The sequence below is a fragment of the Scyliorhinus canicula genome, chromosome 18 (assembly GCF_902713615.1).
Source record: "Scyliorhinus canicula chromosome 18, sScyCan1.1, whole genome shotgun sequence".
Taxonomy (NCBI): domain Eukaryota; kingdom Metazoa; phylum Chordata; class Chondrichthyes; order Carcharhiniformes; family Scyliorhinidae; genus Scyliorhinus; species Scyliorhinus canicula.
This window is the reverse complement of record NC_052163.1, coordinates 42,899,668-42,923,954: the sequence shown is the minus strand read 5'-3', so window position 1 is coordinate 42,923,954 and position 24,287 is coordinate 42,899,668. Positions and strand designations below refer to the sequence as shown.

General features: G+C 42.9%; 1 protein-coding gene across 9 annotated transcripts in view; it reads right to left on the bottom strand.

Annotated features, from left to right (window-relative positions):
- LOC119953638 (myosin-10) overlaps nt 1–24,287 on the bottom strand; it is a 178,866-nt gene that overhangs the window by 12,917 nt on the left and 141,662 nt on the right. For all 9 annotated transcript variants that reach the window (XM_038778104.1, XM_038778106.1, XM_038778108.1 and 6 more), the window contains 16 exons: nt 23,874–24,005; nt 22,900–23,106; nt 22,139–22,276; nt 21,514–21,637; nt 20,372–20,543; nt 17,366–17,578; nt 15,536–15,680; nt 14,871–15,077; nt 12,998–13,102; nt 12,183–12,335; nt 10,399–10,647; nt 9,752–9,964; nt 6,343–6,555; nt 3,750–3,911; nt 2,610–2,738; nt 537–625 (listed from right to left, as the gene is read on the bottom strand). In XM_038778104.1, the coding sequence (XP_038634032.1) occupies nt 537–625; nt 2,610–2,738; nt 3,750–3,911; nt 6,343–6,555; nt 9,752–9,964; nt 10,399–10,647; nt 12,183–12,335; nt 12,998–13,102; nt 14,871–15,077; nt 15,536–15,680; nt 17,366–17,578; nt 20,372–20,543; nt 21,514–21,637; nt 22,139–22,276; nt 22,900–23,106; nt 23,874–24,005 (2,651 nt within the window). The remainder of the gene's footprint in view (nt 1–536; nt 626–2,609; nt 2,739–3,749; nt 3,912–6,342; nt 6,556–9,751; nt 9,965–10,398; nt 10,648–12,182; nt 12,336–12,997; nt 13,103–14,870; nt 15,078–15,535; nt 15,681–17,365; nt 17,579–20,371; nt 20,544–21,513; nt 21,638–22,138; nt 22,277–22,899; nt 23,107–23,873; nt 24,006–24,287) is intronic.

The window sequence follows — 24,287 nt, the reverse complement described above, 5'->3', positions numbered from 1 at the left end:
TAATCTTTTTGGACACCAAGGGCAATTTAGCATGGCCAATCCACCTAACCCGCACATCTTTGGACTGTAGACACAGGGAGAATGTGCAGACTCCACACAGACAGTGACCCAAGCCCGGAATCGAACCTGGAGCTGTGAAGCAACTGTGCTAACCACTGTGCTACCGTGCTGCCACCTTTGTATCGAGGTGACAGTCCACACAGGGAACATCAGACCATTTCAGATGTCAAATTGGTGAAGCAGAAATCTTTTACATTTAAAAATAAACTTGAAACTAAATATTAGATACAAACATGCATGTGCTTAAGAAAATTACAAACCTCAAAATGCTTAGTACTTTATAAACATCTTACAGGTGGCTGATAAGTTCAGCCAGTTGTGAACTCTCAAGATAAGAATCAAATCCAGTCTGTATTGCTTCTGGCAAAACACTGATTTCATTTAGATTTAAACTTGGGATTTAATTTGATAAGAGCTTTAAATAAACATCTCGGTATAAAGTAGTAGAGCTATGGGCCCGTGTCATGTTTCCTTACTTTCCAGATGTGCTGTTTGCGATTTCATCTGCCAGCTCATCCCGTTCCTGCTCTGCATGTCGACGTGCTCGCTCCGAAGCAGCTAGTTCCTTCAAAATTAAAGAGGTTCACTATAACGCAAAACTTATTGGTGCAAACCAGCTATCCCTTAGTTCCGAATTTATTAGTCACATGATCTATTAAAGCAGTTCACAGAAGGTTCACTCAATTCTTTCCAGGAACGAGAGGTTTATCTTCTGAGGAAATTTTGAACAGGTTGGACCTTTACTCATTGAAGTTTAGAAGGATGAGTGGTGACCTTATTCAAACATAGAAGGTTCTGAGGCGACTTGGCAGGGTGGATACTGGGAGGATGTTTCCTCTTGTGGGGAAGACTCAAACTAGAGGACACAGTTTAAAAATAAAGGTCTAACTTTCTTTAAGAGGGAAAGAGGAGAATCTTTTTCTCTCGAAAGGGCTGCGAGTGTGGAAGATAGGGGAGTTTGGGTCATTGTATTAGTTCAAGGCAGAGTCGGACAACTGCTTGGTGAACAAGGGTGTTGAGGCTATAGGGGAGGGGCAGGCACAAAAGTGAGTTGATACACCATCAGATCAGACATGATCTTAACAAATAGCACAGCAGGTTCGAAGGGCTGAATGGCCTCCTCCCGAATTCTACATTCCTAAAAAGATGGCCAACAGTTCCTCATAAAGAGAGCAATATAATGCTTTGGTCAATCCACTACTAATGACAAGTAGTGCTCCAAGTTTTATCCTTCTTATTTTTGATTTAGAAACATAGGGTCATAGTAATCGGAGACGACTATTCACCTCTTGTGTGTGTTCCATCATTCAAAAAGATTAATGATCGCTATACAAAACCAACCACCTGGGCTTCATCATCCTAAATACCTTATTGAACAGATATTTTAATCACTCCCAAATTTATTTCCCAATCGATCCTTAAAGTGTCACGACGCCTGAAAACTTCTCCCCTAAATGGCCTGGCTCTGATTTTAAGGTTATCACCTCTTATCCTAGATTCCTCAATCAGCAGCAAAAATGTCTTGCTACCAAGCTTATTAATACCACACAAAGTCCTAAAAACTGCAAACAATTCACTCCTTAAACAATATATTCTAGGCAGGGAATACAAGACTAGTTTTATGTAATCACTTCCTGTAATCTAACCTCAGCTCTGCTAATATGTTAAGTGTGCAGGGCACTTTAAGGTTCAACATCCTGGCCGACACAGTGCTCCGGGTGCGGCAAAATATTCTCATCATTCCATTTTAGCTTCTAGTTACAAAGGCTGACACTGCATTACCTTTCTGATTATTTTTTGTACATTTACTTTCAGCCCCAAATCCCTGGACCTTCAATTATTCTTGGTTTTTCACCAATTTAATTCTTGGCTATAACCATTGATATAACCATTTTTAAGTTCAAAACAGGCGACCTCACACTTATCTGCCTTGAAATCCATCTGTCAGAGTTTCATTTACTCAACGTCTTTGACCTGTTATGGCCCCATCTACAATGCTATTATTTTGTTTTCGGCAAGCTTGGATACACTGCTCATTAACAGTGAATTTTTAAACACTCAAAAATCCTCTGAAGGGAGAGGATTGCCAACTATGCTGGTGTATTAGATGCAGACAGGAAATTTCTGTCCATAAAAGTATTACTTCAGCAGCCAAGGGAGCTCACAATAGTTTGTTATATTTGGAAGCTCGACCTGACACAGGCAGAGTTTTGTTCCCATTCTTTGCATTTACACCCCCCCCCCCACCCCCCAAATCAACGAAACCTGCCCCAACACTGGCCTCGCAGAAATGTTGCACGTCAGTCCCAAATATTTCTGTTGATTAGAGCGAATTAAAAGCTTGCCTGTGACCTGGATTATCAGGACCCAAGCTCATTTTGTAGAGCTATCTAATTTCTACGCACAATTTGATGCTCATAATTTAATTGGAATGGTTCAGGTTAACATTAGAGCTTTACATCTGCATTAATGCTCCTAGAAACACCATCTGTTTGGACAACATCCCAATACCATCAATGAATGAGAGGTTTATTTCCAATATGACGAACCTCATGAAGTTGGAGAATTTCTGCCTCCAGACTTTTCAGTTTCTTTTCATTTTCTTTTGATTGAGTGAAGATCTCATCTCTTGAAACCCGAGCCTCTTCCAGCTCACGTTGATAATCTTTCATCTGCGCCTGAAAAGGATTTAAGGGAGCGCGTTATCCAGAGAGTGCATATCTTGAACAGCCATCATAGCTGAAGAGAATAACTATCAATTACTAACATTTTTTGGCACTACCCTTCAAAACGTGCCTTGAATCTTCCCTACAAGTCAGTCTGTGGTTTTGTTATTTTTTTCCAGTGACATTACAGGGGAAATTAAGATTCCACCAAATCCATCTGTGCTTTTAGAGTCACTAAAATAAAATACACAATGATAAAACTACATCCCACTCATGTACAAGTTAGTGCAAGTGCAGAAGGGAGCAATTGGTTGTCTTTATGGACTGGAGATGCAAGCTAGACTGACAATTCTGTACAGTTCCATAGGGCTGCTGCATTCAGAAAATGCTTCCTTTCACATGAAGCATTATAAAAGCCCATTCACTACTTGGAGAGGGGAAGGAAGTTTTCCTGGTGACCTGCGTAATGCTCCTCTCAAGCATCACAATTATTTGTTCACTTTGAGGGACGCAGGGAGGAAGGAATATTGTCCCTTAGCGAGGGGGGTCAATAACTAGGGCACATAGATTTAAGGCAGGGAGCAGGAGATTTAAAGAGGATTTGAGGAAAAAAGGTTTCACCCAGAGGGTTGTGGGAATCTGGAACTCACTGCCTGAAAGGATCGTAGAGATGGGAATCCTTACATCATCTAAGCAGCATTTAGAGAAGCACTTGAAACGCCATAGCATACAAGGCTACAGACCAAGTGCCACACAAGGATAGGTGCTTGATGGCCAGCGCAGACACAATGGGCCAAAGGGCCTCTTTTTGTGCTGTAAAGATCTGTGGCTAATTGTCTTGGGGGATCTTACAGTTGCTTCTAGCTACACAATGGTGACTCTACTTCGCAAGGTAAGTAAATTACTGCAACATGCAGTTTATTAATATAGTAATGAAATGCTTACCTTTGTTAGAAGCCAAGATATTTTTGTTTGTAGAGGCAAATTAAATAATAGTAAAATCTTCTAAAAACAATGAGTTACCTGAAGTCTGCGAAGCTGCTTGATTGCCTCATCCCGGCTCTTGTTAGCTGCTTCAATCTGGGCCTCCAAATCTTTCAGGTCCATCTCTAGTTTCTTCCTTGCAGCAATTGCTTGTGCTCGCTGTTTCCGTTCATCTTCTAGCTCTGCCTCGAGTTCACGAACCTATGGAGTGAATTAACACAGTCAGAATTCCCTATATTACAACAGTGACCACAGTTCAAAAGTACTTCCAAGAGGTAAAGTGTTTTGGGACATCCTGAGGTCAGGAGAGACACTATCAATTGCGCCCCATATTTGGAGTCAACAAAATAATCGGGCTCGATTCCCAAGTCTTAATCTCAAATGACGTTTGATTATCGATCTAACTGATTTGGTTAAGAACTGAAACGCAGTGAAGATGATCAGAAAAAATCTCTTGGGAGGTGGGGGTTGAGGAAGGGCAGCAGATCTCGATGCTGCAGCCAAAGATTGTCCACCCGCAGCTTCTGCTGCTGACCTTCTGATGTTTTCAGGATCGAAGAGGGCCTCTAGGAAATTGAGAGTGCCCAAAGATTGATGGAAATGACATGCTGTCTCCCTCACTGCTTCCCCACTCCCCCAACGATGCAGCAGGAAGAAATCAGTGCCACCCATAGGAGTTACTTGCGTAAAACAAGATGATTTAACATAAGAACATAAGAACTAGGAGCAGGAGTAGGCCATCTGGCCCCTCGAGCCTGCTCCGCCATTCAATTAGATCATGGCTGATCTTTTGAGGACTCAGCTCCACTTTCCGGCCCGAACACCATAACCCTTAATCCCTTTATTCTTCAAAAAACTATCTATCTTTACCTTAAAAACATGTAATGAAGGAGCCTCAACTGCTTCACTGGGCAAGGAATTCCATAGATTCACAATCCTTTGGGTGAAGAAGTTCCTCCTAAACTCAGTCCTAAATCTACTTCCCCTTATTTTGAGGCTATGCCCCCTAGTTCTGCTGTCACCCGCCAGTGGAAACAACCTGCCCGCATCTATCCTATCTATTCCCTTCATAATTTTAAATGTTTCTATAAGATCCCCCCTCATCCTTCTAAATTCCAACGAGTACAGTCCCAGTCTACTCAACATTTGATCTATGGACCAATGGAAGTCCAGGCCAAGAGGCAAGTCCCACATTTACCGTCAATGTGCGCTATCCTGAATCCGTCAATCTGCACTATCCTGAATCCGACGATGATTGTGACTTTGTGCAGTAGCCTCGTAGAAATTAGCCAGTTCAGGAAACAGGAGGGCAAGCCTGGAACCTGGTGCATGATCTACAGTTAAGTTTGCTTGCAGCCTTTCTAGTTAACTCTTGTTGAATTGGTGATGGGAATCGATCAGAAACGCTGTAGATGGTCTACAACTCTGGTCTTGAATTTTGAAGTGGTTATGACAGCTATTAATCCAAGCTACCTTGCAGTAATATCCCAAACAATATTTGAAATGTCAAGCTAGAAGAGGGCAGTTGGGCTTGTGGCTCATCGGTAGTCAAGTTCACAGAAATATTCTACAGCTGGTTCCAGGATTTTATCTCTGGACAAGGTTCATTGCGTGGGGATGTTCACAAAATGATTAAGTTTAAAAACATGCAAATAATCTTCAGGGGACAGTACAGTGGTTGGCACTGCTGCCTCACGGAGCTGAGGTCCCAGGTTCAATCCCGACCCCGGGTCACTGACCGTGTGGAGTTTGCACATTCTCCCAGTGTCTGCGGGGTGTGGCCATCTAAAATGGCCACCCGAAGGATAATGGGAATTATGGTCAGGTTGGGACACGGACGGTTCACAGCCCGTGTATTGTGCAAAGGGAAACCAGACCTAACTGAAACTCACACCTGCTGAAAGGTCAATCACTGATTTCCCCAGGACAATGGGACACAGATCGAAACGTAGCAACAGTAGCAGACTCGGGAGCGCCTATTTACCTTGGATGGGAGGGCATACATGCCTTGGACAATGGCAGCTAGGACCCGCCCAAGCCATCGAGGTACCCGCCCCTAATTGGCCAGAATCAATTAGGGTAATCAAAACTCTCTCGATCTATTGGATCCAGAGTTGGGACCACCCAAAAGAGCAAGAAAGATCGGTGAATAAGAACCAGTATTCGGTCTCTTTTGGGACCGGCCTCTGCTCCGACCAACTGCAGCATATCCACCAGCCATGTTCAAGGACCTGCGATAGCTACCTGAAGGACGAGCCGCAGCAGAGACAAACCTGAAGACTTCCAGCCAACATACATGAGGATCCAGATAAAGGCCTTATCTGACCTGCGCAGAGCCGGTCACTTGGAAGTTAGTTGTTAGGTGTAGTTTAATTAGTAGCCACGTGTAGATTATTATGCATAGAACCAAGCCCGTGTTTAATAAATTATAGTATAACTAACATATTGGTTGTGTGGCCATTTGTCCAATGCAAGCAACGTACTCTTGTCTTGTGGTTCAGGTAAAAGAGCAACAGTGAGTCTCACCCTCAGACCCCAAAGATGTGCAGGGTGGATTGGCCATGCTAAATTGTCCTTAAAGAATTAGGCACCTTTCATTCCAAGAAAAAAAAAATAGGGTGCAACTATTTACCTGTTTAACCAACATTCTCTTCTTTTCTTCATTCTGCTCATCCCTGGCCTGTAGGTCTCGCTCAAACTGGGCCTTCATGGCCTGCATGTTGACTTCCAAACGAAGCTTAGCATCTTCAGTGGCCTGCAGCTCATCCTCCAGTTCCTCCAGCTGAGTCCTCATCTCCTCCACCTGCTGCTCCAGGGCTCGCTTTGACTTTTCCAGTTCGTGCACCTACCATGAGAGACAACAGCAATCAGATACTGCTATTGCTGACATTGCAATAATCACAGCTTGGATGGTCACTTTCACCAAAAACAGAAGAGGCAAGACTTGCCCATCAAAATAAAGATCTCCCACATTAATGCAAACACCTACAAGTTTATGTCACTGAGTAACTGCAGAGGGCTGAGGGGTATAAACACCCAGCATTACGGGCCCACTTTCGTACAAATTACATAAGTAGAAAGAGGATGTTGTCCTGCTGTCAGTATTTAGGCAGTCAGGTAAGAAATTAGCCAGGAGTACCACCTCAAAGTAGTAATCACTGGATTACTCCCAGTACTCATTCTGCCAACTTCTTCCATCGGGCAGGAGATACAGAAGTCTGAGAACACATACGAACAGACTCAAAAACAACTTCTTCCTCCTAAATGACCCTCTTATGGACTGACCTCATTAACACTACACCCCTATATTCTTCATCCGATGCTGGTGCTTACGTAGTTACATTGCATACCTTGTGTTGCCCTATTATGCATTTTCTTTTCTTCCCATGTACTTAATGATCTGTTGAGCTGCTCGTAGAAAAATACTTTTCACTGTACCTCGGTATACGTGACAATAAACAAATCCAATCCAATACCGAGCACAGAATAGCAGGATAAAGCAGGTGGTGCTAGAGCAATGACTTCAGATTATTGGGATATTGGGTTCTGGGAGGGATGGAGCTGTACAGGCCGGACAGGTTGCACCAAAACAGAGCCAGGGCTGATTTCCTAGTGGAGGGTTTTGCTGTTGGGGCAAAGTGTTTAAATAACCTGGCAGAGATGTGGGAACCAGGAGACAGAGAGGAATACCAGGTGAGCAATTAAACTTAGTGCACAAGGCATTGGGGAGGGGAAATATATTAGTTTGGATTGAGAACTGATTAACAGAAAAGAGAGAGCAGAAGTAAACAGGTCATTCTCAGGGTGGCAGGCTGTTGCTGACAGGGTACAGCAAGGATCAGTGCTTGGCCCATGCCTGTTCAAAATCTATTTAAATGATTTGGTGTAGGGACGAATTGTAATATTTCTAAATTTGCTGATGATACTCCGACTGGGTGGAAAAACAAATTGTGAGGAGGATGCAAAGAGGCTAAGCGAATGGCAATGGGATACAATGCAAAAAAATGTAAAGTTGCTTTTTTTGGTAGGAAAATATTTTTAAAATTTTGCGTGTGTGTGCGTGTGCGTGTGTGTGTGGCAGGAATTGTAGGTGTCCAAAGGGACCTGGATATCCTTGCTCAGGAGTCACTAAAAGCGAGTATACTGGTGTAGCAAGCAATTAGGAAGGCAAATTATATGTCGACCTTCAACATGAGGGGATTTGAGTCCAGCAGTGAAGATGTCTTGCTGCAGTTATATAGAGCCTTGGTGAGACCTCACCTGAACTATGTGGCACAGTTTTGACCCCCTTTCCCAAGTGGGCTACACTTACCGTGGAAGGAGTGAAATGGAGGTTCCACAGTTTCATCCCTGGGATGGCAAGAATGTCTGATAAAGATAGATCAAGGAGATTGAGTCTGTATTTAGTAGAGCTTGAAAGAATGATGAACAAAATTGTTACAGGGCGTGACTGGGGAGATAATAATCTTTATTAGTGTCACAAGTAGGCTGACATTGAACACTGCAATGAAGTTACTGTGAAAATCCCCTCGTTGTCTGCTCGGGTACATGGAGTGAAAATTCAGAATGTCCAATTCATCTAACAAGCATGTCTTTCGGCACTTGCGGGAGGAAACTGGAGTGCCAGGAGGAAACCCATGCAGACACGGGGAGACACGCAGACTCCACACAGGCAAATACCCAAGCTGCAAATCGAACTTGGATCCATGGTGTTGTGAAGCAACTGTGTCTACAACTGTGCCACCATGAAAGATATTGGGCGGGATTCTCAGTCCCGCCACACCAAATTTCTATTGCAGCGCACCCCCAGGATTCTCCATCGCGCCAGCTGGCCAATGGGGTTTCCCATTGAGGGCAGCCCCACGCTGTTGGGGAAATCCCCGGGCTGCCGGTGCAACAGAGAATCCCGATAGCGGAGAATCCAGCCCAAGATTTTCCCCTGGCTGATGAGTCAAAACCAGGGGACAAAAGGTAGGCAATTTGAGACCGAGATGAAAAGGTATTTCTTCACTGAGGGTGGTGAATGTGGGAAGTGGCATTGAGATAGACAACCGGCCATGATCAAATTAAATGGCAGAGCAAGCTTAATGAGCTCCTGTGCCGATGTTCCAAGGTATTCAGAATACTGGAAGAAATAAATAGCACTAGGACAGGGAACAGTAAGTTAATAGGTGGGGCAGAGCTAGGGGGAAAGTGGTGAAATCTAAATCGGGGTGTATTAGGTGAATGCACGAAGTGTGGTAAACAAGATTAGAGAGTTGCTGGCACAGATTGCCACGTGAAAATATGATGTGATTATAACAGACCTGGCTCAAAGGGCAGGGTGCTAAATATTTCTGGACACAGTGCTCAGGGAATTAATTTAGGAGGTAGTGTACATTGCATCTTATGGTTTAGGATGGCTATGGAAATGGACAATGAACCACAGTAAGAATAATTAACTGGGGAAAGCCAACTGCAATGGGGCTGGAACGGATCTGGGCTGAATAAATTGGGAGTTGATGGGTGGCAAGAAAAACTAGCTGAACAATGGGCTAATGTTTAGGAAGAAATAAATCAGGCATAGCCAAAGAATATTCCCTCGCTAGGGAAAGGTAAGGCAAACAAATACAGAGCTCCCTGGATGACGAAAAGATAGAAGTTAAGACAAAGAAAAGGTCTGCGTATGGCAGATGTTGGGTAGAAAATACAACTGAGAACCAGGCTGGATAAAGAACATTTGGGGGCGGGGGGAATGGTGAAAAAAGGTAATTCAGACACTAGATGGGTTTAAAATTTAAAAGGAGCAAGTATTGGATAGGCTGTCTTTATCGGGACTGGATGAGATACATCCAAGATACTGAGGCGAGAGAGAGAGAAAGAAAGAGTGAAAATTGTGTGGAGGCACTGGCCATAATCTTTCAGACTTCACAAGGCTCAGAGGTGGCGCCGGAGAGCCGGAGAATTGCAAACGGTCAAGAAATACAAAAGGGTGAAACAAGGATGTAAAGATAAGCTGAGCATTGTGCATTATTGAATACAGTATTTTAAAATCAACTTACATTCTTGCCTACATCATCCTTGGAGCTCATTAGGTCCTCCATTTCAGCTCGGAGTTGCTTGTTTTGCCTTTCCAGCTCTTCTTTAGCTTCAAGAGCTTCATCCAGAGCTCGGGTTAATGACAGAGTCTTTGTCTCCTTTTCTCTGGCTTCAGCCTCGGCCCGGTCCCTCTCCTCGGCATATCGAGCAGAAATGTTCTTTTCCTCAGCCAGCATCTGACAAACATGGCAGAGTTAATTTCTAGTGGAGAACAAGCTGGCCCAGGCAGGGCAGGACCGATGGCCACCTCCTGTACCGTAAACATCATACAAATTCCCAAATTGCAGAACAATATCCATCTACACCATATCCACATCAATATACGAAAGCTAGTTAAAAGTCAATTCAAAATCCCTTGAGCAATATTTCAATTTGACAATCAAAAAGGCATTAAAATAATCCAATTTAGTAACCTCTTCTCAAACAATGGAAAGCCGCCAAATGACAGTCCCCTCATGTACCAATGGAGGTGCACATTTAACATAAACAAATCTTAAGAAGCAGTCTGCAGAATCCATTAAGCTGTTGATATCTGCAATAATTTTGCAGTTTTTAAAAACTAATTTGGTGGCAATTCACCCGAGTAAGCCATGTTAAAAAAGGCATGTACCTGATCAAATTTCTTCTGTTTTTTCTCAAGGTTGGAAACTATTTGGCGCTGATGGTCAAGATCTACCAGGAGATCATCCAGCTCCTGTTGAAGACGGTTCTTGGTTTTCTCCATTTTATCGTAAGCCACTGCCTTCTCTTCAAAGCGCTGATTGAGAGCCTCTACGTCCTTCTGAAGTTTTCTTTTAGCCTCTTCCAAACCATCGATGGTCCCCACATCCTCATCCACTTTCTTCTTTGCATCAACCAACTAAATTACAATATCAGATTATGTTTTGCACTTCACTTTCATTTCAGAATTCTACACAAACTTGTTACGCCATTGGCTTACACCAGCATATGAATAAAATTCTAAATATGAAATAGTTAACCAGGTGTGAGAAACGTATGCTATTATTTTCAATATTTTGGGAAAATAGTGTGCGCACATGCTAAATGATTTAATGAAGCTGGGAAATGGTATGGTAGAGTTAAGTCATAAAAAGATACAGGTAACTAAATAATAATAATAATAACAACCTTTTATTGTCACAAGTATGAAGTTACTGTGAAAAGCCCCGAGTCGCAACATTCCGGCGCCTGTTCAGGTAAGCTGGTACAGGAATTGAACCCGCCCTGCTGGCCTTGGTCTGCATCACAAACCAGCTATCTAGCCCACTGAGCTAAACCAGCCCTCAACAGGTTGGATCGACATTCGTATTTTTAGGAAAGTGGAGAGTTTGCTTAAATATCAACGGGAAGTCAGTGGTGACAAGAGATATTCTGCATCTTACAGAAGTTCCACGGGCAAACAGAGGGGGTATTTTACATTTTATTTACCCAAAAGCAGAGGCAAAATAGAAACATGAAAGATTTTATGCTTGGAAGGATTTGAGTTTCAAAGAGATGAGAGGTATAGTTTGATTCAACCATCTAGTCAAGCCAGTAAAGTCTTTGGTTGCAAAGAGAAGTCTTGCTATGATGTTCTTGGATTTCCACAGCAGAGTGGCAGAGAGTTTGAGGGGTTGTGTGGTACACTAAAGCAACAGCAGTTTTGGCCTTGGGTAATATTACTGTATTTTTATTTGTGGGTCTGACCAAGTAGGGAGTCATCTAGGGGAATGTTTGTAAGACTAATTTTAACTGTGTAACTGTAATCTTCTGTGCTGAAGTGGTCTTTTCTTCCAGTTCATAAACCTTTTACTTTTAGTACTTTTCTCATTTTCAGAATACAAAAAAAGGGTCTGGCCCATAAACCATATTTCCCTCTGGGATTTGGGTTGTAATAAACAACTGCTGTGGTCATAACACCGGCAAATTGTATATTATATTTTTGCTACTTCTTGGTGAATCTAGTACATTTTCCTAATGTGATGCATTATTAAATAATATTAAACTGTCACAATAATGGTTTTTGGACTAATTTGCTTGGCAGAAACCAGTCTGTTGCTATGTACAGTCAGTATACATGGCAAAAAGAAAGTTGACCAATACCATGCCTTTCTGTGGCAATCTACTCTAATTTGGCATTAAAGTATTTTTAATATATTGACCTGAACTTGCCATGTAATGGGCCTTAAAAAGTCAAGGGAGTCCAGGTTAATGGGGGACAGACAGGTCACACTCCGATCAACCATGATCTTATTGAATGGCAGGGGACGCTGGAGGGGCCGAATGGCCCAATCTTTGCTCCTAATTTTTGTGTTCCAGTGTAATTCCACAACAGACATTTGGTCATTCCACATGAAAAGTAATATTCAGGCCCAATAACTACAGCCGAGCAGTTTGCGTGGTCTAACCACAAACCTGTATATGGAGTGCGGCTAGCTGTTTCTCAAGGTTCTTCTTTGCTTCTTCCTCTTCCTCTTGTTGTTCTTGGAGATTGTTCTTTTCTTCTTCCAACTGTCGGATACGACTGCTGAGATTCAATTTCTGCCGTGTCTCCTCCTGGAGCAGTTCCTATAGACAAATAGATATATATTTAAATATACTTGGGCTTTGCATTGCTAAACTAAAGAGTGATCTTCAGGGACTAATAAATCACAATCGAGGCATTTGTTTACCGCAAAGAAACCACTGCCATAAAGTGGCCTTGTTAAGTGGTCTAGTTCAGTTAACATGTCAAAACATCAGTGAAGTTCATATACTGTTTCATAACATCTCCCTCCTTGTCTCTTCGCAATCCCACCCCACCTATACTTCATAAAGCTATCAATTTTTTAAGTTAGCATGTAGACATCCCCAAGGCTGCAAGCAGCAGCTTTAATAGGAAAATAAATGAAGTTTATTCCGACAGTGGGGCAAGTCTGTAATTTTCTCAGCCCAAAACTAGCCAAGACACGATCGCGCACCAATAAAATTCAAAATTTTACTTTATGCAGGATATGACATTCAGAATTGGGCTTTGTGATTATAGTGCTCAAGTGAAACTCACCCACTCTTTTGCAAAGAAAAAGGGAAACATTTGAACATTTAGCTCAAGCATCCCTCCCCTCAGACATTAGCAATTTCCTAAATGAATTGATCCATTTAGTCCCCACTCAGATTATTAATTGAACCGGAGAATAAAAATACTGAGCTTTGTTAAAAATCTTCACATTAAATGGCGATCATTCACATACCTGTGTATCTTGGAGTGCAGATTCCAAACTGGCTGTATCTTTGGTTAGTTTAATTGCTTTCTTCTCAGCTTCTTCTAGAAGCCCAGAGACATTGTCCAATTCATTCTAAGAATGGAAAGAGTTAAATTCACACTGTGCACCTCTTTGCAAAACAAATCTCACATCAGAGGCGAAATTCTCCGACCCCCCGCAGGGTCGGAGAATTGCCCGGGGCCGGAGTAAATCCCGCCCCAGCCATGGCCAGAATTCTCCACCACCCGGGAATTGGCGGGGGCGGGAATCACGCCCCGCCAATTGGCGAGGCCCCTGCGCCGATTCTCCGGCCCGCGATGGGCCGAAGTCCCGCCGTTGAGAGGCCTCTCCCACCACCGTGGTTTGAACCACCTCTGATGGCGCCGGGATCGGCGGCGCGAGCGGGCCCCCAGGGTCCTGGGGGGAGCGCGGGCCGATCGAACCCCCGGGGGGGGGGGGGGGGGGTGCCCCCATGATGGCCAGGCCCGCGATCGGGGCCCACCAATCGGCCGGCGGGCCAGTGCCGTGGAGGTACTCTTTTGCTTCCGCCGCTGCCATGGCCTCCACCATGGTGGAGGCGGAAGAGAATTCCCCAGCGCGCATGCGCCAGTGGTGACATCAGCGACAGCTGACGCACCGGCGCATGCGCAAACCGGCGAAGCCCTTTCGGCCAGCCCCAGCGCCGGGCGTCAAAGGCCATTGTTGCCGGTTTTGGCGACAGTCGGCGTGGTGCCAACTGCTCCGGCGCGGGCCTAGCCCCTCAATGTGAGGGCTTGGCCCCTAAAGGTGCGGAGAATTCCGCACCTTCGGGGAGGCCCGACGCCCGAGTGGTTGGCGCCACTCCGCTACGCCGGGACTCCCCGCCCCGCCGGGTAGGGGAGAATCCCGCTCCAGATCTTTAAGATGTAAATCTATTCAATCCTTCTATATTTTAAACAAGGTTAAAGGCATGTCAATACTGATGAATAGTCAATAGGTACTTATTACTGCTATCTTGAGTTTCAATGTCCCTCCCCCCACCCCAAAACAGTAAAACAGATGGAAGTTTTCTATTTCCAAGAGCAATTGCATTTCTTTAGTATCTTCTATAACTAATCAAGATTGTCAGAGATGAACTAAAATTAATAAATGATCAGTCATTCTCCAAAATTCATAAATGCTTTGGATTGTTTTTCTTTGTTGAACGTCCTTCTGTCGGTCAAATATGCCTATCATTTTTAGCATAGCGCCCATGTGCTAGAGCACCAGTAAAAAAGGTCTCGCAACTTGATGCAAAACGGCCAACTGAAAATTCAGTTTTGCAGTCATTAATTTTTTTTTATTCATTCACGGGGAGTGGAGATCACTGGCTGGGCCAGCATTTATTGCCCATCCCTATTTACCCTTGAACTAAGTGGCCTTTCCAAGGCAGCATTGAAGAGTCAACCACATTGCAGTGGATCTGGAGTCACATGTAGGCCAGACTTCATTCTCTAAAGGACATCAGGTCGGCTTTTTCAACAATCAGCATCAGTTTTGTGGTGATCATTAGGCTTTTAATCCCAGATATTTACCGATATAGAACTGCATATTCGAATCTGGGGCCCCAGTGCATTACCAGAGTCTCTGGATTACTAGCCCAGGTGACAATACCACTGCACCAACGCCTCCCAAAACTATTAATATTCAAGTACCAGAGTTAATCAAAAGTAAAAATCGCAAGCAAACCCTTTCACAAGGGCTTCTATTGAATGTACAGATAACTACTTGTGGTTCTAGATAACATGAACCTAACATGCTCCAAGTGCAGAAAATAATCTCTCATCGTTGTAGATGAACAAGGACAAACGAGTAACGTTTAAAAAAGCTACTTTTCTCTTACCTGAAGCTTGTGAGTTTTATCAGCAAGCTCAGACTTTGCCTTTTCACTTTCTGCAAACTTGACCTGAAACTCCTGTAGGTGAGATTCAAGCTTCTTCCTTTTATGCTCAGATTCAGACTTAGTGTGCTGCAAGCTCTTCACCTCACTGGCCAATTCTTTGTTATCATTTTCCAAACTCTGTTTGCTCTTCTCCAGGTTGGCTTTGTGCTGTTTACAAGGTGCAGAATGGGTATATTATATATTTTTTAAAAAATCATACTTGACTACTCGTGTGAATATGCACTCAGGTTTTTAAGTGTTTACAGGAACTATTAATGGCTAAGGTTAAATGATGCAACTCACTGCAGGAAAGAATAGGTTTATGCAGAAGTAATACTGGGCACCTCCCAAAACCATTTTATGCCATACTTTTCCTCAGCCTGAAGTGGTTTTAAAATTATTGGCACAATTAGTGACTGATATGGAAACACTTTGCAAATTTAATAATCGCTGTTTTTCTCTCATCTCGAACTGCTGCCAGTTTTAATGCAAGCCAAATGTTTAGTTGCATGCACGGACTGTGCAAAAATCATCTTTGTTTAAATGGGTCAACTGGCTTGTTTCAATGCTGCAGGATTCAAATTCAAAAAGCAATTTTTTGAACGAAAAAGTCTCCTGCTACTGACCCTCTTGGCTTGTTCGAGTTGCTCGGCGACCTCCTCCAGGGCAGTGCTATGTCTCTGGCGGATATCCTGGATCTGAACCTCATGGGCCTTGCTCTCTTCTTCAATAGCCTTCTTCAGCTCAGCTACCTCCTGCTCGCGTTTGTTCCTGTAATGAATTTCAAGGAGGGCATTTCAGTGATTCCATTATTCCTGAAATATTACTCACCTGATGAAGGAGCTGTGCTCCGAAAGCTAGTGATTCCAAACAAACCTGTTGGACTTTAACCTGGTGTTGTAGGGCTTCTTACTGTGCCCACCCCAGCATCTCCACATCCTGACATATCGACTGCCTTTACTCAAAGTTAGCTATTTCAAAGCACATAACCATCAGGGGCTGGTTTAGCACAGGGCTAAATAGCTGGCTTTTAAAGCAGACCAAGGCAGGCCAGCAGCGCGGTTCAGTTCCCGTACCAGCCTCCCTGGACAGGCGCCGGAATGTGGCGACTAGGGGCTTTTCACAGTGACTTCATTTGAAGCCTACTTGTGATAATAAGCAATTTTCATTTAATCTCATTTCATTTTAATTTCATCACTCCCCAAGTCAAAATCTAATGTTAAGCTGGGCTCGCATAAAAGTGAAGGTTCCAGGTTTAAAGGTTATCAGAATTAGCTGTGATAATTCCCATGTCATTGCATAATAATAATTATAATAATACAGCGATTTCCATTTGGCCAGACTTAATTAGCCAAAATAATTAGTCAAAATAAAGAAAAATCTGCTTGATCACATCACATAATTACAAAATGTTATGGCATAACAGCATTTCATAGAAGTCATAGAATTTACAGTGCAGAAGGAAGCCATTCAGCCCATCGTGTATACACCAGCCCTTGGAAAGAGCACCCCACTGAAGCCCATGCCTCCACCCTATCCCGTAACCCAGTAACACCACCTAATATTTTGGACACTAAGGGGCAATTTAGCATGGCCAATCCACCTTAACTGCACATCTTTGAACAGTGGAAGGAAACCGGAGCACCCTGAGGAAACCCACGCAGACACAGGGAGAATGTAGTTTGCACAATGACCCAAGCCAGGAATCGAACCTGGGGCACTGGAGCTGTGAGGCAGCAGAGCTAACCGCTGTGCCACCGTGCCGCCCATATGCAAGACTCGGCTGACAGCTATTCCAATTCAGTCAATAAAAGGTATGAGGTTAATATTTTTTGAATATCACACTAAATAATTAATGGTTTTATGCAAAAACAAGGAGTATGATTCAAGGTCCTTCCTGTCACCAGTGCAGATTGTCTAATACTTTCTAAAACACTTTAGTATTAAGTCAGGATTCAGTGTCACTGACTGGTCAGTATTCAAAAAATCTATCCTCATGTACAGCACAAGTAACAGCGATTAGAAGAACTTACCTATTAACTTCTGTAACTTTCCCGTTCCTGCACTGTACTTAAATTTAGGAGTTTTTAAATACATGCATGTTTAAATTTCATCTCTCTTTGCACTGCGTATATTATTGAACAGCTGATGGCATGTTCCAAGAGGAAATTGTTTTCTAGTGTAATATACCGGTTACATTTTGCTAAATGCATTTGAGTTCTTGACATCTTGCATGCATTTCATTCACAAATTTCAATTCTAAAGTAAACTATTGTTTAAAGGTCCATCTGTAAAACAGTCTGTTCGAAGTTTACAAGTATTTTTAAGTAACTGCTGAGACTGGAACAAGTCTGATAGTAAAAATAAGCCATTTCACAAGACATGGCATAAATCAAATTTTGCACAACTAACCAAGCTTCAAGTCAGCCACTTTCAAGTTAAATAAAAGTCTTCACCTCAGTTCCTGTTGGGCTGCTGTGGTATCCAAAGTATCCTCTAGTTCGGTTTTCAAAGCCTCCAGCTCTTCACTCAGATCTCTCTTCTGCTTGTCAGCTTTGTTGCGGGCGCCCTTCTCGGATTCCAGATCTTCCTGCAACTCAGAAATCTGGACCTGCAGCTCACGGATTAGCTTTAGAGCATTATTCTTCTGAACACCTTCATCATCTCCTCTGTAAGTAAGCACCAAACACAGCATTGATTTGTGAGCCCATGATTACACCAGAGTTCACAAGAGTAAATATTCCAGGTCAAGCTCAAGTACTGCCATTTGCAAGCCACCATTTCAACAGAATTGACAATATTGTATTGGAGGCTTGATAATCATGTAGCGGAGGATCACAGTTTAAAAACAAAATGATTCACTGGACAAACCGGATTCTGGCAAAACTGACCAAAATATGAAAACGTTGAGTGAACATTATTTTAAAGACTAGTAAATTCTAACATTAGATGAAATAGTCTGCACAGACTCTTTGCTACCTCTCTAAAATGCAGAAGTGAATAAGAATTTATTAAAGCAACAAGCACAACTATCGTTCAGAGAATTTTTGCAATACCGCTCCACACAAAGAAAACACATCAATTTTGAAGTTGTAAATTCAGTGTTGTAACGTTCGGGATGATTTCATTTTATTACAGCATTTGGAATTATGGATTTACAGCTATGAAGAGAGGCCGAGATTGTTTTCCTGACAGCAAAGAAGGCAGAGAGTGGACCTGATCAAGGTGTACAAAGTTTTGAAGGACAGATAGGGTAGATGGGTAGGAGCTTTTTCCCTTAGTAGAGAAGTCAATAACGGGGGGGGGGGGGGGAGATGGATTTATAAGGAGCAAGAGATTTAGAGGGGATTTGAGGAAAAGCTTTTTCCACAGAGGGTGGTCAGAATCAGAAATCCACTGCCTGAAAGGGTGGTAGAGGCAGGAACACTTAACATTGAAGAAACATTTAGATGAGCACTTGGAACGCCACAGCACACAAGGCTATGGATCAAGTGCTTGAAAACTGGATCAAAATAGATGGTGCTCGAGCGCAGACACAATGGGACAAAGGGCCTCTTTAGTATTGTATGTCTCTAAGATGCTACAAACAAACTTGATCTTTGGGAAAGCAATTGGCTATATGGTAAACATTTGTGGGAGGATATTGATCTTGGCAGTTGTGTTGCCAGCTTTACCTTCCCTTTCCCCCTCCATGCCACCCAAAGTTCTCCAATCACAACTTCATTAGTTCTTGAACTGTCCACACACCAAAGATACACAAATTGGCAGAGTTTAATTCCCAGCCACAACTATCATACGAACTCAGTCATTAGACATGAGAGGCAAAGTTGAGCAGGACATTTTCAATCTATGGATTATATCCTCATTTGCAGTTAAAAATAAAAAGCATTATTTAAAAACACTGCAATGGAAACTTGAAAAAGACATCTGGTGGTGCCTTTATAGGAACACCAAATCAGGAGATGGCCAGCCCCTTCAACCTATACAGAACTGACCGGTGACTTATTTTTTTCTGCATATCCTGCAATAGGGCAGCATGATAGCACAAGTGCTTAGCACTGTGGCTTCACAACGCCAGGATCCTAGGTTGGATTCCTGCTGGGTCACTGTCTGTGCGGAGTCTGCACGTTCTCCCAGTGTCTGTGGGGGTTTCCTCTGGGTGCTCCGGTTTCCTCCCACAGTCTAAAGACATGCAGGTCAAGTGGATTGGCCATGCTAAATTGTCCTCAAGTGTCCAAAAAAGGTTAGGAGGGGTTATTGGCTTACGGGAATAGGGTGGAAGTAAGGGCTTAAGTGGGTCAGTGCAGACTCAATGGGCCGAATGGCCTCCTTCTGCATTGTATGTTCTATGTTCTAATATATCTGGCTAACAAAAATCCACCCATCTTAGATCACTAACTGCTGCTTGTGGAAGAGAGCTCCAAACATCTATCACTTTGCGTGAAAGTAGCAATAAGTATTCCCTAACTTCACTCTTGAAAGGCCAAACTTTTAGACCATGTCCCCTTTTCCAGGATTTTCCAACCATCAAAGTAAGTTCAGCTACTAAGCTACTTCATCAGTTTCATTTAATATCTTGCAAGTTATCCCTTCGCCTTCTAAATCCCAGGAGATATGACCGTAGCCTAGCTTGTGTATCATTTTGCTCCTAATTTAACGCTCAAGGTCCAGCTTTCATTCTGGTAAATCTTTTTTTTTTTTTAAATATAAATTTAGAGTACCCAATTATATTTTCCAATTAAGGGGACTTTAGAGGGGCCAATTCACCTAGCGTGCACATCTTTGGGTTGTGGAGGTGAGCCCCACGCAAACACTGGGAGAATTGGGGCTGTTTAGCACAGGGCTAAATCTCTGGCTTTGAAAGCAGACCAAGTCAGGCCAGCAGCACGGTTCGATTCCTGTAACAGCCTCCCTGAACAGGCGCCGGAATGTGGTGACTAGGGGCTTTTCACAGTAACTTAATTTGAAGCCTACTTGTGACAATAAGCGATTTTCATTCATTTCATTATAAACTCATTCAAAAACAGTTTCTCAGATTCAAAAACAGCTTCTTCCCCGCTGTTACCAGACTCCTAAACAACCCGCTTATGGACTGACATGATTAATACTACACTCCTGTATGTTTCACCCGATACCGGTGTCTATGTATTTACATTGTATACCTTGTGTTGCCCTATTATGCATTTTCTTTTTCTTTTCCTGTAATTAATGGTCTGTTTGAGCTGCTGGCAGAAAAAGTTTTCACCGTACCTCGGTACACGTGACAATCAACAATTCGAATGCAACTTCACACGGACAGTGACCCGGAGACGGGATTGAACCTGGGTCCTTAGAGCCGTGATGCAGCAGTGCTAACCACCGAGTCACCATGTCGCCAGCTTGTATGATAAATCTATGCTACACTTCACTCGTGGTCCAATTCTGGGGCCTGTCAGTAGGAGATTGACTTTAAGGTCTCAGACCTGGCAAGTGCAGCTTGCAGTTCCTCTTCCTTCTTTGCCAGTTGAATCTTTAGTTCTTCAATCTGCTGCTGGAGCTCAGCAATTTGATCTTGCAGATCAGTTGTCTCACCATCCAACTTCCTCTTCGACTTTTCCAGCTCTTGTCGAGTTTTTTCTTCCTTCTTCAAACGTTCTGCGCGAGATAATAATATAAGTGACTGGAAAAAATATCCATACATTTTCCATTCTATTCTCCTGCGCTTGCTAGAATGTGAGCTATATATAATTTAAGTTTAAACCTCGCTTGCTATCGACAAAGCGCAAGCTATAAACAAGACCCATTTAAGATGGGCAACTTAAGCTTTCTAAATAACAAGCTGCTTTAATGACGCAAGAAATAAGAGGGCATGTCTCCGCAAATATGATCTAATATGGGGGGGGGGGGGGGGGAAACAAGGGGGGAAAAATAAATTCTAAACAAGAAAGCAGAATTTTCATCCCGACTACTATATGATGAGCTTTGATGAAAGGGGCATGTTTGAACGCTTGCATGAGGACAAAAATATATATTTGAGAAAGGTGCCCCAGTCAAATAAACCAACTACATTCACACAGAAGATATGGCCATTTGCACAAAGCAAAAAAGGTTCAATATCATCCCAGGGACTGTATTGCCAAGTATAATCCAACAACGTTACAACAGAACGGGAATACAAGAGAGAAAATTTAAAAGGCATCACTGAAGGATAAAAGACATAGCTCACAGTAACAGAAGACCATTATGCCCTACAAGCCAATTCCATCTGAAACTCATGGAGGATTGATTTAATATTCCGAGTCCCAGCTCAATCACTACTGCCAATTGCATTTGAGGAAACCGACATTGCTGAAAATCAGTCCTGATGATTTAGTGAAAATATTAATACCTTTCCTTTGTGAGGCATTTAACTTGGCTGCATTTTCTGTTTATATTTCTGGTTATCACAGTTCAAAAGTTTACTTTTTAAGTACTACATCATCAGCTGCAGCTAATTCAAGTCTAGCACATTCCTAGGATGAATTGTTCAAGTTCATAGCTGCACCGATTCTGTTCCACTCAAAACGGTGAAATTTTGCTTCTTCTATCATCACGCTGGGACAATTTTCCACCGAGGCCCCCTCACCTTCTAAATCTGTAATCATCATTTCCTGCTTGTTTTTGACTTTACTCAAATTCTTTGCCTTTTCCTCCTCCTCCGCCAGATGAGAGGTAAATTCAGAAATCCGGTCTTCAAACAGTTTTTTTTCCTATTTTAGAAAAACAATATTTTGAATGAAGCGAATTCTGCAAGTGCGATTTCCATATTCCTGAATGAATAAAAAAAAAACTTTTTTCTTCTTTTAAAAAAAAAATTCATGGGACATGGTGTCACCACAAGGCCAGCGTTTCTTGCCCATCCCTAATTGTCCATGAATTGAATCATCTTGAACCATTTTCTTCAGTTAATCTTACAATGGATTGTTAGAAGCTGCTACAAATTTTGGAAAACAAAATTTTGCAATACTTTTTTGTAAAATTTAGAGTACCCAATTATTTTTTTTCAAATTAAGGTGCAATTTAGTGTGGCTAATCCACCTAATCTGCACATCTTTGGGTTGTGTGGGTGACACCCACGCAGACACTGGGAGAACTCCACACAGACAGTGACCCAGAGCTGGGATCGAACCCAGGTCCTCAGCGCCGTAGGCAACAGTGCTAACCACTGCATCACCCAATTTTGCAACTCTACATCATATACTGCAACTCACTTTGGACAACTTTGAATTCTGGTCCTCTAGCAGCAAGACATCCTCTTCCATTTTCTTAATTTTAGCTTCAGCCGTTACTTTCTCAAGTTGGAGTTTCTGTCGAGCTCCTTCCTCTTCATCAAGCTGTTCTTCTAGATCCTGGTAATAATGTAGAAACACCAGTCAACTAATGATTACAGGTTCATGTCCTTGACTTGAGTTCTAGATTAGAATTGGTAACTCAACCTCGACCACAGGCTAGCAACAAACACTATGTTGGTTTAGGATTCCCAGTCTAAAGTCTTTACATTCATCGATATTCCTCCAGAATTGGATGTGTTTGAAAATTACCCTGAAGGAACATATTCATGAAGAATTTTGGCATTAGAAAACATTTCTAATGGATAGATTAGAAGTAGGGGCTGGGGAGGGAGGAAGAAACAAACTGGATGGTGGGAATCCGAAGGGGGAAAAGCAAGCAAGGACAACCTCGAAACAGCTTCAAGGTACAATGTTAATTCCCATTTGAATCATGCTAATCTAATTTTGAAAACTCAGTGGGAATAAAAATTCAGTAACTTTCCCCTCAAAGCTTAGAAACATGGCAATGGGTTACATGGCAATGACCATTTTACTGTCATAATTAGACGTCTCCATGTTGGACTGGAATAATTATTACATACAGCCTCACAGACAAGAGGAACCTAGATTCCAGCACTGAAACATCCAACACTGCACCTCGCGGTCCCCAAATTGTCATTTTATCACGTCAATGCATGCACCTGAACGTGTTGTTGCATTTTCTTCTTTTCATTCTGCATCTGCTGGTTCCTTTCCTCCTCTTCCTCCACTCTTGCTTCCAAATCGTGCAAGATTTCTTCTAGCTCTTGCTTCTTATTGGCCAAGCGCGCTCGCATTTCCTCAGCTTCTGCGAAGAGCTCAGTCTCAGCTTGGAGCTGCTCAGCCAGAATATTCTTCTCTTCAACTATCTGCACAAGGGCATTCCATCACACTCCATTATATGTTAAAAAATAAAACCCGTATCGCGTCACAAAATCATGGAATTCACAGTGTAGGAGGCCATTTGCCGCATCAAGCCTGCACTGGCCCTCTGAAAGAGCACACTATCCAGCACCCTGCCCTATCCCGTAACCCCACCTAACAGTTACACTAAGGGGCAATCTAGAATGGCCAATCCACCTAACCTGCACATCTTTGGACTCTGGGAGGAAACTAGAGCATCTGGAGGAAACCCACGCAGACATGGGGAGAAAGTGTAAACTCCATGCAGCCACCCGAGGTTGGAATCAAACCTGGGTTCCTGGCGCTGTGAGACATCAGTGCCAACCACTGTGCCACCCAAAATGGCAACTTAAATTGAAAATGTGGCACAGCTGCAGGCAGCATTTGTAACAAAATGGCTCTTAAAACATTAATGCTTAATCAGCATTAATTATTATTGGGGCTAAAACTAGGTGCTCAAACAGCTTTATACTGGCCGTGAATTGGGAGAATGTAAATAAAGCCACTGTGGCTCGTCTAAATCCAAACAAAAGGGAAAATGAGCATGTACAATCATTCATTTTGATCCCCATTAATGTACACACTTCATTTCACCTCCCACTTCATAATCATTTCCTCAATATCTCCCTACGGAACCTATCGAGTTACAAACTCATGTGCAACTAACTATCATATTCCATCTTACGAACATTAGCCATGAAAATTAGAGATCAAAGTTCAAGGCTCCACGAACCTGCTGATGTTTTCTCGCCATAGCTGTTAGGTCCGCCTCTACCTTTACATGCTTCTCTTTCACTTTAGTCAGCTCATCCTCTTTAGATAGCAACTCCTCCTCCTGACGGGTCACCTGCAGCAATGGTTTAACCTAAAAAGGCAAGGGAATTTTGAAAAAATGGCAAAAGGTGGCTCACTCACGTGCATCTCCTTTCATAGAATCATTGCCAATGTTATAGATATCATAGAATTTACAGTGCAGAAGGAGGCCATTCGGCCCATCGAGTCTGCACCAGCTCTTGGAACGAGCACCCTACCCAAGGTCAACACCTCCACCGTATCCCCATAACCCAGTAACCCCACCCAACACTAAGGGCAATTTTGGACACTAAGGGCAATTTATCATGGCCAATCCACCTAACCTGCACATCTT